This window comes from Pongo pygmaeus, chromosome 1 (assembly GCF_028885625.2).
Source record: "Pongo pygmaeus isolate AG05252 chromosome 1, NHGRI_mPonPyg2-v2.0_pri, whole genome shotgun sequence".
Lineage (NCBI taxonomy): Eukaryota > Metazoa > Chordata > Mammalia > Primates > Hominidae > Pongo > Pongo pygmaeus.
In genome coordinates, this window is record NC_072373.2 from 11851568 (window position 1) to 11871564 (window position 19997).

The 19997-nt window shown below is 35.7% G+C and overlaps 1 protein-coding gene across 5 annotated transcripts in view; it reads right to left on the bottom strand.

The window, feature by feature from the left end:
* RYR2 (ryanodine receptor 2) overlaps positions 1-19997 on the bottom strand; it is a 789753-nt gene that overhangs the window by 466915 nt on the left and 302841 nt on the right. For all 5 annotated transcript variants that reach the window (XM_054448216.2, XM_054448137.2, XM_054448051.2 and 2 more), the window contains exons 4-6: positions 17750-17770; positions 9336-9350; positions 4083-4157 (exon numbers count right to left, since the gene is read on the bottom strand). In XM_054448216.2, coding sequence (XP_054304191.1) covers positions 4083-4157; positions 9336-9350; positions 17750-17770 — 111 coding nt within the window. The remainder of the gene's footprint in view (positions 1-4082; positions 4158-9335; positions 9351-17749; positions 17771-19997) is intronic.

Genomic DNA, 19997 nt, shown 5'->3' on the forward strand with positions numbered 1-19997 from the left:
TCCCACCCTTATGTGTTCCTAACTGTATATTCTTGGACATAAAGTTTAGGATCATTTTTCAAGCCTACTGTTCCCCAACCCCCATGCCACAAAGTATTGTAAGAACAGAGATACAAAGATGAATGTGGTAGGAACTCAAAGTACATTACCATCACCAAGCAAGTGCACTGCCAGCAAGCCCCCTTTAGAATCACTGGAAAAATAATGCAAAGGCTAGAAATTTCTTATTACGGTATAGGGCCCAACCAGCTAAGTATGTGTCTGTGAGTGTGAAAGGCAGATGAACCAATCAGTGGCAGATAGGCTGGTATGTTAGGTGGAATTCAGTGCCACGGGGATGTGAAATCAAATTGACCTGCAGATTCTGATTCTGACTCTTAACTACAAAGCAATGGCTCCCAAGGTTATAGTCAAGAGGCTCCCATGGTCCCTAAACTTATTTTTAGCCACAGCAGAAGTGTCAGTCTGACCTCAAGACAGGTAGCCCACGATAATCCCCTATGTTTATAGACTTTAAATATAAATTGTGCTTAACATCTGCCTTTATTTCTTAAAAAGGTAACAACTTTGCAATAATCAGACTTCCCAAACACAAAGTGATTCCTATTAAAGTCTTTTGCAATTTTTTCAATAACAGTACAGTATTAGGCACTGTTAACTATTAATATATGCTTTCTCCTTAATGTTTCTAGTAACTCTGAGGTAGATACTATGATTATTCCACTAAGTGTTAATTAAAGAGAGCAAGAACTTGGTCTTATTCACTACTATATCCAGGACCTAAAACAGTACCTAGCACAAGTAATATTTATTTAATGAATAAATATTCATTAAATAAACATGGCAAAACCCCATCTCTAGTAAAAATTTCAGGTGTAATTACAGGCTTGATTATGCAAAATATCCCAGGCTGTTCAGCATCTGGCAAACCAAGACCGAATCCAAATCTAACAACAAGTTGAGGCTCTTAACCCAACTATTATGTATAGAGAGTAGTTGTCTTAAAAGAAACCCTCACATTTATTATTTCATGTAGTTCACGTGTTTTGATTGCTGTAGAATGTGGAATTGTTTACATAAAATTTTAATATGTGATTGCTCTATACAAATTGTTTTTACATATTTTTCTTACATCCAACCACTTTGTGAAACTGTTTTATGTTTTATATCTTGACATGTCAGCCAAAATTTCCAGAACAATGTTAGTTAGCAATGGTAGATAAAACATATTCTTATTTTTATTTTAGTTAATTTGATTTTAAAAATGGCTTCAGCATTTCACAATTACAATATTCACTATTGATTTGACACTGATAATCTTTATCATTGAGGAAGTAATCAATGTTTAGTTTTTATTAAGAATGAGCATGAAGTTTTATTAAAAACCTTTTCCAGCACTTGCTAACATGATCACAAGTTTTCTTATCTGACCTATTCATGTGATGTAACACATTAAAAGAAATGATATTATTAAATCATCATTAAAATCACGTCCATGTATTTCCTATACTTCTCATCCTATACTTTTGAATTTCATTAAATAGACAATTAAAATCAAGTTATCACATAAATACCCATGATTGAGATTGAAAATTTGTGTGCCCTTGTTGGATAGTGGTATTTTTTATTTTTATTTTTTATTATACTTTAAGTTTTAGGGTACATGTGCACAACGTGCAGGTTTGTTACATACGTATACATGTGCCATGTGCCATACTGGTGTGCTGCACCCGTTAACTCGTCATTTACATTAGGTGTATCTCCTAATGCTATCCCTCCCACCTCTCCCCACCCCACAACAGGCCCCGGTGTGTGATGTTCCCCTTCCTGTGTCCAAGTGTTCTCATTATTCAATTCCCACCTATGAGTGAGAACATGCAGTGTTTGGTTTTTTGTCCTTGTGATAGTTTGCTGAGAATGATGGTTTCCAGCTTCATCCATGTCCCTACAAAGGACATGAACTCATCCATTTTTATGGCTGCATAGTATTCCATGGTGTATATGTGCCACATTTTCTTAATCCAGTCAGATAGTGGTATTGATACTTAGTCTTCTGCTTTAGAAAAATTTACATAATACGAGAACCATCTACTTTTTAAAAGGAATGATCAAGTATATTATTATAGATATTGTATAATATTCTAGATATTGAACTATCATGTAGCCACTAAAATTATGTTGACAATGTAAACAACATGGAAAATGCTTATGTTACAAGAAAAGGAAAAGAAAATCATGTCAGGCATGGTGGCTCATGCCTGTAATCCCAGGACTTTGGGAGGCCAAAGCGAGAGGATCGTTTCAGCCTGGGAGCTCAAGACCAGCTTAGGCAAGATGGTGAGACTCCCATCTCTACAAGAAATTTAAAAATTAGCCAGGCGTGGTAGCACACGCCTGTAGTCCTAGCTACTCAGGAGGTTGAAGCAAGAGAATCACTTGAGTCCCGGAGTTCAAGGCTATAGTTAGCCATGATCATACCACTGCACCTCAGCCTGGGTGACAGCAAGACCCTATCTCAAAAAACAAAATAATATAAATTTGGTAACGTAGTAAGATCTCAATTATGTTTAAAAAAAAAAAAAAACCTTAAGGACAGAAGAGATTAAAATATTTTTAAAAGCCTCCAACAGTTTTTTCCTATTAGTGTGATCAGAATTTTTCTTCCGCAACTTCCAAATCATATAGAATATGTATTGCTTTTATAATTTAATAAAGCTCTTATAAGAATAGAATGAGGCCGGGCGTGTTGGCGCACGCCTGTAATCCCAGCACTCCGGGAGGTCGAGGCAGGCGGATGACCAGGTCAGGAGATCGAGACCATCCTGGCTAACATGGTGAAACCCCGTCTCTACTAAAAATAGAAAAAATTAGCTGGGTGTGGCGGCGGGCACCTGCAGTCCCAGCTACTCGGAAGGCTGAGGCAGGAGAATGGCGTGAACCTGGGAGACGGAGCTTGCAGTGAGCCGAGATCGCGCCACTGCACCCCAGCCTGGGTGACAGAACCAGACTCCATCTCAAAAAAAAAAGGAGAATGAAACTTTTGCATATTTTTTACATATTCTATGTATAGTTGACCCTCGAACAACACAGGTTTGAACTGCACGGGCCCACTTACTAAGATGTTCTTCCCCCTCTACCATTCCTGAGACAGCAAAACCAATTCCTCCTCTTCCTCCTCCTTAGCCTATTTGACACAAAGACAATGAGAATGAAAATCTTTATGATGATCCATTTCCACTTAATGTATAGAAAATATATTTTTCTTTTGATATTCTTAATATTTTCTTTTCTCTAGCTTACTTTATTACAATACAGTATATAATACATATAAAAAATATGTGTTGACTGGTATTGGTAAGGCTTCTGGTCAACAGGGGGATATTAATAGTTATCTTTTGAGGAATCAAACGTTATATGTGACTTTCTACTGTGCAGGAGATTGGCACCCCTAACTCCTATGTTGTTCAAGGGTCAGCTGTATATGTAATATCTAAGAATACATTAAAGTATTTATAAAATATATATTTAAAACATTTACATATATACACATATATATGTGCATATATACATGAGGCAGAGAATAAGAAAACTGTGCCCAAGAGAAGCCTAGTGAATAACTGGGTGAAAGGAGGAGCAGATGTGGTAAAAGAGAAACCTGGTGAAGAAGAAAAAGAAGTTGGTGAGTACAATTAATACTGGAGCTCACAGGTAGATTTTCTTAAATCTGATATTTCAATGAAGATACCTTATTTCTCTAATAAATGAACTCTTTAAAACAAAATCAGAAAAGAAAATATCTCTTATTTGACTCTTATACCTCTCTCCTCCTAAAACTACTCTATCAAAAGTAAGATACTAAAGATGGTAATCATATAATGATAGAATTAAAGGACCTTAAAAGTCATCTGAGCTGACTTTCATCTTTTATATGAGAAACTAACGAGGGTGCAAAGATATTAAAGAACACAAACATCCAAGCTCATTAATACCATTGCAGAAATGATGCTACCAGCATTTGCTGACCGTGTACCCCCAAATGGATCAGCATGACCACAGGGAGATGAAATAAAATGCATACTCACCATGCCACTATAGGAATGGCGCAGCAATATGGCATGTCCGTAGAGGAGTGTTCGATGACCACCACCTTGAGCAGTCTTTAGAGAGAAGAGAAAAAAGGAGAACAAGAGAGAAAAACACAAAAGAGTAACTTAACCAAGTCGATAAAATACTCTCTTGCTCTCAAAGGAATGTTAGTAGGAAAGAATGTATTAAGAGTTCTTGCAGACAAGCAAAGTGCTGTTGAAATAATGTATACATTGGAGTAAAGTTAATGTAACCTCTATTATGGGGTTAGCATTTTATCTAGTTCTTGAAAAATAAACTTGGTATCAGTAAATAATTATCATAATTTATAGTTATTTATTCATAATGTACTAATTATAATCTGTTTCCCATTATATTGTGGTTTCCACTGGGTGGGAACCATGGTACCTTGGTCACCATTGTATTCCAGGTGCCTACCTGCATGCGGAACACACGAGAGGCACTAAATAAATGTTGATTCAGGCCAGGCGCGGTGGCTCACGCCTGTAATCCCAGCACTTTGGGAGGCCGAGGCGGGCGATCACCTGAGGTCAGGAGTTCGAGACCAACCTGGCCAACATGGCAAAACCCCATCTCTAGTAAAAATACAAAAATTAGCCAGGCGTGGTGGCACATGCCTGTAATCCCAGCTACTCGGGAGGCTGAGGCAGGATAATTGTTTGAACCCGGGAGGCGGAGGTTGCAGTGAGCTGAGATTGCGCCATTGCACTCCAGCCTGGGCAACAGAGCAGGACTCCATCTTAATAAATAAATAAATAAATAAACGTTGATTCAACGAATGGGTCTTCCTAAAACACAAAATTGATCATAATGCCTCCAGGCTTAAAAACTTCTCATTCCTCTCAATTGCTTATAGGGAAGAGTCCAATCAATCCCTTTCCATGAAATAGAAGAGTGCTTCTTAAATTGGAGAGCTTGTAAAAACACAGATTCCTGTCCCTTACCACTGGGATTTTGATTCAATAGGTCTGGAGTAGACACAGAGAAGTTTCATTTCAATAATTTTCCAGGTGATGCTGATGCTGTTGGTCCAGAGACCACTTTGACAAGCACAGAGAGACATTTGTCTCACTCATCTCCAGACTCATCTTCAATCACCCTGTGCTCCAAACCTACCCACTTCCCCTTCCCTGAATATGCCATACTGCTTTCATACTGCCCTGTCTCGGAACACAACGTTCCCACTCTCTAGTCTTCTCTGCCTTGTAAAGCCTTTTTAATAGGAAAGCCTCCAATAGCTTTTTCCTATTAGTATAACTGAAGGATTTTCCTTCTGTAACTTCCAAACTGTATAGAATAAATAGGTATTGATTTCATAATTTAAAAAAGATTTTATAAGAATGGAATGAAACTTTTACATATTTTATGTACATGTGACTCTTGAACGACACAGGTTTGAATTGCACAGCCCCATTTATATTCAGATATTTTTCCCCCTCTACTTTTTAAAACTCAGATTAAAGACCACCTGCTCTATGAAGCCTCATCCAGTTTCCTCAAAGCTAGTCACTCTCCCCATTCTCCTGCAGCCCTAGGTGTATACAATGTACACCTGTACATTGGCCTTACACTCTACACAAGAACCCTCCTCCCCTTGATCAGACTGAAAACTCCTCAAGGACAATGACACTGTCCTGATTATCATTTCACCTCCAGCTATGGGCGTGAGGTCAGGCCATGGTAAGTACTCAGTAAACAACTGTCAAATGAAAAACTGGATATGGGGAAGCCCACTTCAAGCTGAGTAAGGAGTATGTATAAAGGGGTCATGGTATGCAATCACAAGGTGTGTAAGAAGGAGGAAGCAATCATGGAATTTTAGTGTTGGGTTGCACAGAAAAGCTTCACAGGAATTATAAAATTAGATCAGGGAAAGATCATGGAAAGTATAAAATATTATGACGAGAAGTTTGTACTTCTTTTTGCAGGAAAAGGAGGTCTTTAAAAATTTTCAGAATAAGAGTGATGATACTGACCTGTGCCTTAAGAAGTACAGAGAGATGCTTTAATATCCAATATTATTATAACCTTTTTATCAAACATATATCACATTCTTGTTGTTCCATATAATTTCTTAAAATAACTTTATGTTTTGCTTGAAAAAACTCAGAACTATTCTAAAAACAGATATTAAAAGGCATTAAAATAAGAAAAAAGGCTGAAAAAAAACCCACTTTTTTTTCAGGGGCCAGACGCAATGGCTCACGCCTGTAATCCCAGCACTTTGGGAGGCCAAGACAGGTGGATCACGTGAGGTCAGGAGTTCAAGACCAGCCTGGCCAACACAGTGAAACTAAAATACAAAAATACAAAAACTAGCTGGACATGGTGGTGGGCGCCTGTAATCCCAGCTACTTTCAGGAGGCTGAGACAGGAGAATGGCTTGAACCCGGGAGGCAGAGGTTGCAGTGAGCCGGGGTCGTACCACTGCACTCCAGCCTGGGCAACAGAGTGAGATGCTATCTCAAAAACAAAAACAAAAACAAACAAAAAAACAAAACAATCACTTTTTTCACGTAACTGAGAAGAAAAGGGAAAAATCTACTTTGAAAAACTATACTCCTTCAGAGAATGAGGCTCTCTTTAGACAGCACTTATTTTTTCTATAATGCATTTGATTTATTGTGGCCAAGAACAATTGTATTTACTTTGTCTGGTTTGAATTATTTTGAATAGAAGCTCACCTTTTCATACCAGATTTAAGTTCCAAAACTATAAAATCCACATGAACTCTAATAACACTTGACAGCCACACTAGTCAAAACCAAATTTTTTAAAAGTGAAGGACAAGGCCTTGAAGTTAACCAGAAAGTGCTCCTTTTACCGTAACGCTTTGCCTACACATTTCATTTATATATTGTGTGTGTGTGTGTGTGTGTGTGACTAAAGAGGTTTACACACACATTAAAATTACTGGCTCTATATTTTGTTCTTTCTGGTTTGCTTTTTTTGTTTTTTGGCTCTGTGTTTTTTAAATACAGTTGGGCCAGAGCAAGGCAAAGTGCTTCATGCTTGTAATCCCAACTACCTAGGAGGCTGAGCCCAGAAGATCACTGGAGCCCAGGAGTTCCAGGTTGCAGTGAGCTATGTTCATGCCACTGTACTCCAGCCTGGGCAACACAGCAAGACCCTGTCTCTTAAAAAATAAAATAAGTAGTGAATCACGCAACAGGGTCACTGAAGGATTATAACAATCAATGAGAATCCTGGCCTCAGTTCAAGATAAAGGTGCCTGAAAAGGCCAGTTTAACATTGTCAAGACATCCATTTGACACGGACTGGCTTACTTGGGATGGTGTCTTCATGGAAAGTCTCCTCAGGGAACAGATCAGGCTTAGGACAGTTCTAATGCATCACTGTTTAGCACCAACCAGCAGAAATAGGCTCCCACAACAAGAAAGCATCCATCTGGTTCTAAGAAGTTAATGCCTTTTCCGTATGAAACCCAAAGCAAAGCATGATTGAAAGGTGAAAGCGAGATAAAATTCAGCATGTTTTTCTGTTTAAGTGACTTAAATTACTGTAATTGCATGCATATGCCCTCCCCTTAATCCAATTCTAACCTTTCCAGATCATCCATTGCAAGTGTGAAAATAACTATTGGCCTTCTGGCCTCGAACTTAAAAGAACTGGGGACCTAATTAAATTATTTTAGGCATACCACCTGCTTTTAACTAATTCTACATCATCTTTCTATTTGCACTGGTTTTTATATGCATTTGTTCTCACAGGAGACCTTCAGATGTCTGTTTCAGGCGACCATTTCATTCACCCTTCCCAAGGGGAAGTCCATACAGTATTGTACAGTTGAATTAAGAATGAGATGATAAAATGAATACAGCAGATGCAGATTTAGCATGAAAAACTAAATTTTCTCAAACCCAAAATCATGTTAGTTATCAGTATTTGCAAAGAGAGAAAATATTCCTATTTTGCTGTTGTTTTAAATATTTTTCCAACCCAAACTCTTGTTTCATGATATGTCTAATTTAGGGATTAACGTCCTCTCTTCAAAATGTGATCATAATATTTTCTACTGAAAAATAAGAGCTAGAGTTATTTGAAATTCTGGAAGATGTTCCATGTCCTGGTTGATAGATGGCTTCAAAGAAATACTCTGTTCTGTCATCCCATCCAAAATGCCAAATTCTCACTGGTAGTGAACAGGCCCAGGTTAGGGTGTCCCACAATGCACCTGGTTCAGTTTTATTAAACATGATGGATTTAACCACAAAATTCAACAGACTGACAAGAACGCGCTTCCCTTTCTTCAAAGCAACATTTTCCATCTATATCTGGAATTTTGATTTAATATTTCTCACAGTCTCTTTCTTTCAAAATGTTTTAAATTCTTTTAAAAGAATTCCTAAATTCTTTTAAAAGAATTCCTAAATTCTTTTAAGCCTTTATTAATGGAATATCAATCAATTTTTCTACCTACCCATTGTTTCTTGGCTTTTAAGATAAAAAAATTAAACCCCATAAATGTTATAGGAGAAATGTAGTGGACATATGAAAATGAAACAAAAATTTTCTATTATATATCCTAAAATAACCATAGTCTGCTCTTCCTGTCTGTCCCTTATATATTCCTTCGATGATATGTCCACATGCTTTACTCTTTTCATTTGTCTACTTTTACAATATTTTCACTTTTCCAATTTAGTTGAGACATGAATAAGGGGCTGGCTGAACTATTTTCTTCTCCTGGAGTAAGTAGAAGTAGTTTCTTGGTGCCTCCCCTAATTTCCCAGTGGAAGAATTTCCCATTGTAGTCACACAAAAGTGCATAAGTGCAAAGTCAACATAATCCCCAGAGAGAACATTCTAAATGGAGAGCTACTAAAATTGTTTTAATAAGAGAAATTCTTAATGTTAGCTAATTAAATGTAATATGTTACAATATGACCCAAAAATGTCAAATGTTGTTTGTTGAGTTGTTAAATCTAAACTCGTGTTTTATCTAAATTTAAAAGCTCCAAAGCTTAATTTTTAAAAACTTTTTAAAAGCATGTGAAGTTACATGGATTCAAAAGTAAAACAAATCTATATAACCATACACAAAACATACAAAGTATCACATATATATAGCTGATATATAGTAATATATATATATCTGTTATATATATAATACAGCTATACTAATATGCAGATATATACATATGTAATCCATATATAGTAATATATCTGCTATATATATACATAGCATATATATTAAGATGTCTTACCTTCATCATGAATTTCTGTAGGGGCATAAGGAAAAGAGAGGAAACATTAAATAGACATGATCTCAAAGACTTCCTTAAAAATATCTCTTATTTATAAAGATTCCATTATCCTAATGGAGCTATGTAAACAATAAACATAAAAAAAAACACATTCACCGTGTTATCGCAACAAAACTTAGTATCAACTACATGCTAGAGAAAAGCTGTAGCAAGCAAAACTCTTTAAAAATGTTTTGACATTAGTTTCTTCCTTTTTCTGTGAAAACATGCTGCTCTACTTTCAGTGATTCCATTGACAACCTATTTAAGCACCAAAAAAGATATCATCTTAAAAATTCATCCTCTGCAAATGCTTTTTAAAAAACCAACTTGCATCTTTTGCATAAAAATGCAGTGATAAAAACAAACAGCAACCCAACTCATTTTAATAAAAACAGTAGATTAAAACAGGTAAGGTAGATCGTAAACTAATATGCTGCAATGAGCGGCTCTCATTTCATGCAAAATAACAGTAAGCAATTTCTTAGACACTGAATATTGTGAAAGGCAAATTTCAAAGAAAAATCACAAAAACATTTCTTTTTCTCTTAAAATGACACAGTCTCCTTTCATAAATTATATAATAGCTCTTTTTTTCTTCTACAAAACATAATGTGTACGTATGTGTGTCCATATGCAAATTTACAAATAACTTCATTTTTCGTTACACCTCTAAAGTTTCTTTGACTACTTATTCCTAGGAGAGTTACACAGATGAAAGAGTATGAAAAAGAAAACAATGATATATTTCCAAACTTAGGGCTGAATTTGTTGTCAGGTTGATGTCTAAGTCCTATGGAGAAAAGATATCATAGAGACACTAGTTGTAAGAAAAACAGCAAGGAAAAGTTTTCCAATATATATATTTGTAAATATTACAATTTTTCCCTGAAACATATTTACATAGTAATATGTATACTATTAAAGATAAATTCTGTTGAGACGAATTTTTTCATTTTCAATATTACAATTTTAAGGAAAAATTGTAAAGAAGCTTTCATCCTTGGCTTAGAAAATACAGGAGGTTTAGTTACCTTTTTATAACTCATATTAATCATATATAATATCAGGAAACTTACTTTCCATGTTAAACTGACCAATCACATGTGACTCACTAATGGTAGAGATATCACTAAAGAATTAGGCAAAATCATTATTAAGCCTTAATTCAAAGAAACACAAAAACAACATTTTGGTATAGCACATGGTTTGTTAAGAGATACCTTCTCCATGAGTTTTTTTTTTTTTTTTTTTTTTTTAATTAAGCTAGGTTTGGGAGATTTTTCTTCAGAAAATTTTCTCAGCCTGATTTTGTCAGGTAACTAAGTTGAACTGCTTTGAAACTGTAGTAGGTATTAACAAAAAAAAGAGTGGTCAGCCAAGTGACTGAGGTCTGCTATTCCGCATTGCTAAGTCATGTCTGACTGTAGGAAGAATGAGACACAGAGGAGAGCAATCTGCATACATAATAAAATAGAATGAATACTGAAAAATAGCAAATGCTGAAATATCCTTCTGTGGAATGAGAAAGAAGAGCAGATGTAAGACACAAACATCATTTTCAAAAGATAATCAAGAACATGAAAGATTTGTGGTATTAGTGGCATTATTGACAATAACTTTCTGTACAAATCATTTCTTGTTCAAATTGGTTTAAGTGCTAGATATTACCAAAATTATAGCATCAGGAGACATTCAAAGGGATCGTTTAAGGGAAAAGAAGAAAGCAAAGCGCATTAAAACAAAAAAATGAGTATATTAGTTTAATTCAATGTAAGCACTGCTTCTGTACGATAAAAGCAACAAACAGAAAAAGAATAACAACAAAAACCCTTTAAAAATTGATATGATGGAAAGTAGAAAAAAGAAACACATAAAGATAAATATTGAAGAAAGCAGCCTCTTTGGGTGTGGAGAATGTAGTTTTTGTGCTTACAATAAGTTTAGCAAATAAATTAACTATTTGATTTATTTCACTAATGAGAAGTTCAATAGACAACAGCTAAAATTTCATTACACAAAATAGAGTAAGGGATGACTATATGGGCAATTATAGTACAGGCTCACAGCATGGATTCCAATGTGCTTTCTGTCTTAGAATTTTTTGGATGATGATTAATTTGCATAGAAACACAAAGGTGGAAATTTTAGTTCTTTAGGCTAAAATTGCAGATGTTAGTAACTCAGTGTCCCAGGTTTAGATTAATCCAGAATTGACACATCAGATGGAGCTCCAAATACAAGCAAAACCTGGGGGCACATGCTACACTAACATGGAAGCCAGGAAGAGAAATTGCTATTGCTACATTTTAACACATAGATGGCCCTGGGTGTCAAATGGATGACAAAAAGAAGCAGAATCATCTTTTGTCTGTTAGCATGAGCCACTCAGTGTAGTAGATCTAAAAGACCTAAGGCACTTTCTTAGCAAATGCAAATGATTATGAATAGAAAAACAAATCAAATAGCAATACTTTACTCTGAAAATTGCGAACAAATACTGGATATTTAAATAAAAAGAGAATGCATATTTAATCTGTTCTTGGTGCAAAGAAGGAAACAATAATTCAGGTAATGTAGAAAAGCTCTTCTATTATAATGATGCCTTTCAGTTCAACCTTGACTTTTTAAAACTGGTATTTCAGTTTCATGAGCTAAAAACTGATTTTTAAAAAGTAACGCTTCTAAAAACCTACCTTAGAACTTTTAAAAGAAACTGTTATTGCAATGTCTCCTCAAAAATTATATAGATAAGAATTTAGTGACAAAGCACCAAACATTTGGGGGCTTGCCATTAAAAACGATTATCAAATGCAACAATTTCAGAATAGCCTCAGAAGTCATTCTAGCATGAAGTTTCCATTAAGGAGGCAAAATACCCTACTCTGTACACAAAATATACATCAAATTTAAGCCTTTTCGCCATCTTTTCCTCTCCACGTATCAAGATGCTAGGATTCTCCATAATTCTCCAACTGGTAACCTCTCCATTGTGAGGAAATATCAGGTAAACTTCATTATGTTGAGAAAACAAAGTGATTTCACCACCAAAGACTAGGATTTCTAGGTAGCTATAGTTAATTAATGATAGTCCCAACAATTTTTAGGATAAAAAAATTAACAACAATTCCGAGTTCCAAATATCAATATATAATATCTAATAGCATATGAGATTGAAAAGCTTCAACTATTGCTCTTATGATGAAAATATCTGTCTGGGTACAGTGGCTCCTGCCTATAATCCCAGCATTTTGGGAGGCCAGGGCAGGAGTATCTGTTTGAGCCCAGGAGTGCAAGACCAGCTTGGGCACCATAGTGAGACACTGTCTCTACAAAAAATTAAAAAGTTCGCCAGGCATGGTGGCACATGCCTGTAGTCCCAGATACTCAGGAGGCTGAGGTGGGACTATCACTTGAGACACACTCCAGCCTGGGTGACAGAGCAAAACCCTGTCTTAAAAAATATCTATATAAATCCTATGGAAATGCTTCACTTTCTAGGATTCCCCTGCTAAAAATGTCCAAGATGCTCTGAAAAGACAGACATGTTGATTACAGGTACAGAAATCATCTGAAAGAGGCTTGTCTACCAGCCCATGAATGAGCAATTATACACATAATAATACATTCTGTTGAAATGCCCTTGTGTCACGCATATTAATGACCATCACTGGAATCTAGTTATGTGAGATGCAGATATGTTTAAAAAGAATTCATTCTATTTTTTGGCAGATTTGTAGCAACAGTTCTTTTTCAACCTATCAACAGCTCTGTACAGACAGTAGTTAAATGGAATGTCTTTTCTTTTGAGTATAATAAATTTGACATATATATGTACATACAATTATGTAGTTCTTCTTTAGAAGGGTAAAGAAAAATAAATGATTCCAATAAGCTACTATAAGTTCTCACACTTTATCTCTGTGACACGTTTATAAAGCAAAGAGCTGCATAAATGCCTAAAACATGAAATAGAAGAGGTATCTAGGGCTTTCTTCATTTCCCAGCTTGTCTCGATAGAGAATTTCTCTAAATCAAAAGCAACACGTTGATTTCTACAGAGAGCAAATGGATAATGATGTCCTGAAGACATATAAAGCCTGCCCTCTATTCAGATCATCACCTACACATAAAAAATTGCCCATATCAGAATACAGAAGACTCCATATATTTTTAAAAACCATTTCAAACATGAATGAACCTTGATAGCTTGAAAGCATTTCACAGGTTCTCACATAATAGCAGTTGTGTGTTAAAATGCATTTTTAAACAACTCTCCAGTTAGAAACATTTGAAATGATTATGGATTTTAACAATTAAAACAGCATCATCATATTTTTTAAGAGAAACTACATGTGTAAGACATCACTCAGTCTATAGACAAGGCTTCATAGACAACAATCTCACAGTCTGTTCCATCCTTTTGCTGTCCACTCATGACCTGATTCCTAGGCCTCCACATTGGAAACGAATGGTATAGGTTAGAAAAGGGCTAGGAGTGGAGTAGATAGAAATGACCATTAGTTACTTTCTTATCCAGTACTCAGGAGTTTTATTCTCTTTTAAAGTGTGAAGAGCAGCATTTGATAACTCAATGGCCTTATGATTAAACAGATGCACAGCTGCTCAAAGAGACAGTGATGAGGGAGAGAAGGAAGGAGATGAAGGCAGGAAGGGAATTAGGGAAAAGGGGATGGAGAGGGGAGGGAGAAAAGGAGAAAGAAACAGAAAGTGATTGATGGACCTTTGATGAAACTATCTAGAATAATATTATCAGAAGATTTATACAGAAGCCATTTTAATTTCCATATATATTTAAGTCTTGTAAGGCTCCCAAAGGTCTTAATCTGGTGGTGGTAAACGCACCCTAGACAAGCAAGTATAACAGAAGTTAAAACAGGTCATCTGTCCCAAAACAAAACAATGACCAGTCTCCGAAGGGGATTTACAAGAAGGTCCCTGACTTACAATGGTTCTATTTATGATTTTTCAACTGTACGACAATGTGAAAGTGATTTGCATTCAGCAGAAACTGTATTTTGATTACCCATACAATCATTGTATTTTTTACTTTCAGTATAGTATTCAATAAATTACATGAGATATTCAACACTTTAGTATAAAATAGGCTTTGTGTTAGATGATGTTGCCCCACTGTAAGCTTACGTAAGTGTTCTGAGCCCGTTTAAGGGAGGCTAAGCTAAGCTATAATGTTCCGTAGGTTAGGTGTATTACATGCATTTTTGGCTTATGATATTTTCAACTTCTGAAGGGCTTTTCAGGATATAACCCCACCCTAACTGGAGGAGCACCTGTACTATCATGTCCCAAAACATATTGTTATGCCACCTAAGCAGGGATGTCAAAGAGGGTGGCTGCAAATCCACTGGCTGCCCTTAGCCGACTGCCCACCTCCAGTGTATTATTAGAGGCCGGGCAGCAAAGAAATGGTTTTTTTGGAGAGAAGTGCAGGTGGGCCTGGAATCCTGCCTGCCTCCCAAGCTTGCCCTCACTTCAAGCCTAGCAAGGGTGGCTTCAGGGATACCTGATGTCCCTGGGAGCTGGGACACCATAGACTGGTATCTTACTATGCCTGGAGACTGAGAGGCAAAAGGCTGGGTATAGTCCTATAGGGCTGCAATTGGGAAGTGACCACACTGCCAACAAGCAAATGGGCACCATACTAGACAGATCCAGCTTGGGATTGTCTCAGAGGCCACCAAGAACTCCCAGGAAGAGGAAGAAATTGCCACTGACCAGCTAGTGGAGACGCATTTGTCTGCAGCAAGAGAAGCTCAGGTCAGAGTTTTCTGGGGATGGAAGCTTCCCGAAAGACTAGTGCCAAGCGCCCACAGAGAAAGTCAACACTAGAAACCTGGCAAGCCCAGTGCATGACACTATGATCAAAGCAGACCTTTCCTGCCAAGCTTTCTCTTCTATCTCCTTCCCACAGCACCTGAGAGTGGCAGACTCTCTGAGTACCAAGTAGGGCATGAGGAACCCAGCGGGGCAAGCAAGAAACAGCTTCCCAGATATCCCTCCCTCCAGCTCGATCCCAGACAAGTTAACTTGAATTAGCTTCAAGTTCGCCTATTATACAGGTTTGGGCATTTTAATTACGGAAATGAGATCTGTATGACTTGAAATGTCTGTGGGGTATTTCACTCTTGGAAACGAGAAAGGTCACGGGACCGGTTCTAATTTAACTCAAGGGGCAGAGAAGCACCAGCCCCACAGAGGAGTCTCAATAGTCCTGGGTTAGGTGGGTAGAGGGTTAAATTATTTTCTGTTGGCCTTCAAGGTATACCTGTAACAGTAGAATTTCAAACTTCTAATGGCCAAAGCATAAGATATGAACTGGATAGGTCTTCAAAGAAAAAAAGAGCTCCAGTCTAAAATTTGCTGCAACATTTACACATGATGATCATCAGTGTTCTAAAACCCAGCAGAATCTTTTCATTATATGACTTCTAAATGAACATATATTTTGGCATCAATATGTTTTACTATTGACATAATAGTAATATTGAAGAAAAAAAGGAGTAAAGCAGATTCTAGTCCTATAGACAAACAGATTATGGCCAATAAAGAGGCTACGTAAGATTATAAAGTCAGTCACTGGCAAACTAAGCCTCAAGGGTTTTAGCTCAGAAAATGTCTGAGATATTTCCTCAGAACTGGAAGGCAATCTCTACTGCAATGATTTATAAATAAACCTAATACAAATAAAAATAAGTAAATTATTATAGGAATAAGAAAGAAAAAAATAACACATGCAGATCAAAAGTAACCAAATCCGCAGAGGAACACAGGGGAAGACTTTTAGACAATGGTGAAAAGCTGATTTTATTTACTGGCAAATGCTATTTACAAAGTAAGTAAAAGCAGCTTGAGTAGTTGGTCAATACCAATCCAGATATGGCACAGAACTAGTGTAATGGAAGTGAAGGGATGCAAGGATGGCAAAAGAAAGAGGGCTATGTTGTAGGATGCTGATATTAGAGAAGTGCAGGACAAAGAGGTGTCATACGTGTTCTCAGAAGGAAGCAGACTTCCCTTACCAAGACAAGAAAAATGAGAAAAATGTGAATCTTGGATCAGCATTTTAACTATAGCCAAAGAGGAAGGTAGGAAATTTCAAAAACAAATAGTTGGTCAAAAGTAGTAGTAGTTCGGTTATAAAGAGAGAAATGAAGACTTTAAATTATTCTCAGCAATATAACATAGAAGTCGTAGTTTTCAAAGGTCATTAGAAATGGTAAATTAAAAAACAAGTTTCCTTGTCTTTAAAGGGCTAAAAAAAATTTTTTTAAAAAGACAAGTGAACACGAAATTGTTGGAAAACACTACTGAAAGGGCACTGAAAAGATGGCAAAATTCTCAAAATATTGCATCAAGAAAGTTGGATCCTAAAACCAGAAAAATAATGAAGATAAAATAAAGCCATCAATTAAGTCAATCTTAAAGGATTCCTCATATAAGTCACAGAGCAAATAAAAAAACATTTCAACAATGAAAAGCCTCACTATTTTGTACTCTTGGGAAAAAGTGGAGTAGGAATATCAGTCTTGAGGAGACTTTAATTTCCATTCAGAATCCTGGTGTGTTAAGTATTGGAAGGTACCTTGGTGTATTTTCTCTCTGCTTTATTTTTTCCTAACAGATAAGGAAACTGAGACCAAAAGAAGCAACATAACTTTTTGCACAATTTGTGACAATATGGGCTCTAAGAATTAGCCTCCAGAATCCTGTAACTGCCTTTTCCTACATGGTCATTCACCTTCACTGCTTAAGATTATACAGGGCTGTGCACAGTGGTTCCTGTGTGTAATCCCAGCAATTAGGGAGGCTGAGGCAGACGGATCACTTGAGTCCAGGAGTTCAAGACCAGCCTGGGCAACATAGTGAGACTCCATCTATACCAAAAAAAAAAAAAAAAAAAGGTTCTATGACTTTCTATGACTATATATATACTTTTCTTCTTCTACAGTACATGCAAAAATATAAGGACTAAGCAGTGGAATTTTGAGATTAAACAGTCAAGGTTTTTTTTTTTTTTGCAAAAGATATATGGTATGAATAATAAACACCTTTCTGTTGGCCAGAAGCATATAATAATTACAAAATAAATTATATAAAAACTATGTGGTTCTAGGGATGGAAAGTACTTTAATATGCCCCATTTCAGATGAAGCAAAACCAGAAACATAAGGTTCTCATTAGAGACCTGTGAAACATGTGTTCATTACAACAAAGCAGTTAGTTTGAACACTAATAGTACAAGCCACACTAGGAAGCAAAATAAAAGATTAGAGGCAATAGCAAGCATGCACTTTTAGATCACAATTTCTTTGCAAATACATGGAAACACATACCCATTTTTCCACATCAACTTGCTGTAGAAAGAAAAAGCCAAAATAAATAACAAACAAACAAATACCTAGCAATGTTTCAATTATTGTCATTTAAATGAATTGATATCAATTTGGTCCTTGCACCACAATCTATTTCCAATTCTAAAGCATAAAAAATTGTATTCAAGTTTTTCATTAACAACATTTAATCTCACCAAACAAAGAATTCAGTTAATTTAGCAATCAGAACTCTAAAAGACATTAGGCTGGAAATGTATCAGGTACATGAAATAATGAAAATCCAATTTATTTAAAAGCAAACATGAACATTTCTCTAATTCTCAAACATAATAGGCCTTCTGATTTAAAAACTACTACTCTCCTCTAGCTATAAAAACTGATTTAATTAAAAAGATCAATTTAGAGACATAGTGTCTAACTACAATTTCTCTCGTGACACTTAAAGTAAAATTTCTCTTACTCTAATCTTTCTAGCATTTCATACAATTTCACAATATAAAGGCATGCCTTAACAAATAGTTCTGAAGTTATGTGGGAATCAAATTATTTTTTAAAGTTGTATTTATAAATGAATGTTAGTACCTTAATCATTATGTGGCTCTTTAAAACTTAAGTGTCTATAATCATACCCACATTGTAAACAGAACAAACAAAAAAGCCATATGTCAACAAAGACTGTCTTCTACAACGCCCTAGGATTCCTTGCAAATAAATCAGAATAAAAAATTTCAACATTGAGAGACATACTCAGTCTCAAAGGTAAGTTTCCTTAACTCACCTCCCATCTGTAGAATGTATAATTGGTGTCCTGTGGGAATTGTGGCTTGCTTCACATCCTTCATGTATGAAAGCTTATTTGTAATTTTTTTTCCTTAGAAAACTCATTAATTAGGTAAGAAGTTAACGCTACTTTGGCAGAAATCTTGGGCTATTAGCTAGGAATCTCCAATGCCTTGGCAAGCAAGCTTTTGGGAAGCAACGTGCATAAAAAGCAACATACAGAGTGATTATTTCAAAATAAAGTGATATTTAAAATATCAACCTAAATATACAGGTAGAATTTTATGAAGCGCTAATGAAATTCAATAGGTTACTTATAATAGAGCATTTTGCCTTCTTTTGTAATTTACTTTGTCTTCAGAAAAATCTGTTCTAAACTTACTTCCTCGTTTGCATTTTACAAACACACTGTTGTTATTTAAGAAAAACACCTGACTGAATAGAAAGGCCTGATTTTCACTATACATTTTTCAAGATATTTTGTGGTTATAGAAAGTTGAAGATCTCCTTTTAAACATTAACTTATTGGAGTGATGAATCCATTTCTTTAGATCCTGGGGCAAAGGGAAGCAAAAGACGCATGTCCAGCATAGTGCAATTGTTTTGTGCATTTTTCTACCTCAAAAAGGGCAAATTTTTATATTTATTCTCTTCCCGCCAAAAATCTAATTAAATGACTTCCTTTTCATGTTTATCAGGAAAATAGAATATGCCATATTTTTAGTGCTATTTTAGTGCATATTTAGTGCATATTTTTAGTGCTATCAATGATTATCAAAGACATTGTATTTTGCCATCATCATGTTTACTTCTGCATGTCAGACATTCACACACACACACACACACACACACACACACACACACACACACACACTCTCCCATCAGTGCAAAGATAAAGTTATGGGATTTTTCCAGAAGAAAGAATTTATAATCAAGAGTCATAGTTACTAATGATAGTAACAGGAGCTCTTTAATATTCTATATTACAAAAGACACAGTTCTTCAAGGAGCAAGAATTAGAAGCAATAATGTAACAAACAGAATATCCAAATACCCAAAGAAAAGCTTAGCAATAGCATTGCTGGGAGTGAATTATCAGCTAGACACACAAGACAAGACAAATGGTCCACAGGGTTAAAAGACTGACTAACATACAATAAAGTTGTAATTATGCATAAGCAATGCAGAACGATTTCATGACACGTCTCTTGTTCTTGTTAACAAGAATCATTTAAATTCCTGCAAACAGTGAAAAGAATGATTCAAATGGAGCTAATCAAGGCAAGGAAATATAAAATTCACAGTAAACTTAACCAATTCTAGAATTTACGCAATTACAAACCCATAAAACATATAAGACAAAGGAACATTTTTTCCAATAACTTTTCCAAGTATGTGGAATTTTAAAAATATATGTGGATTTTATTAAAGAAAATGACTATTTTAATATCTGCAGGAAATTACATTA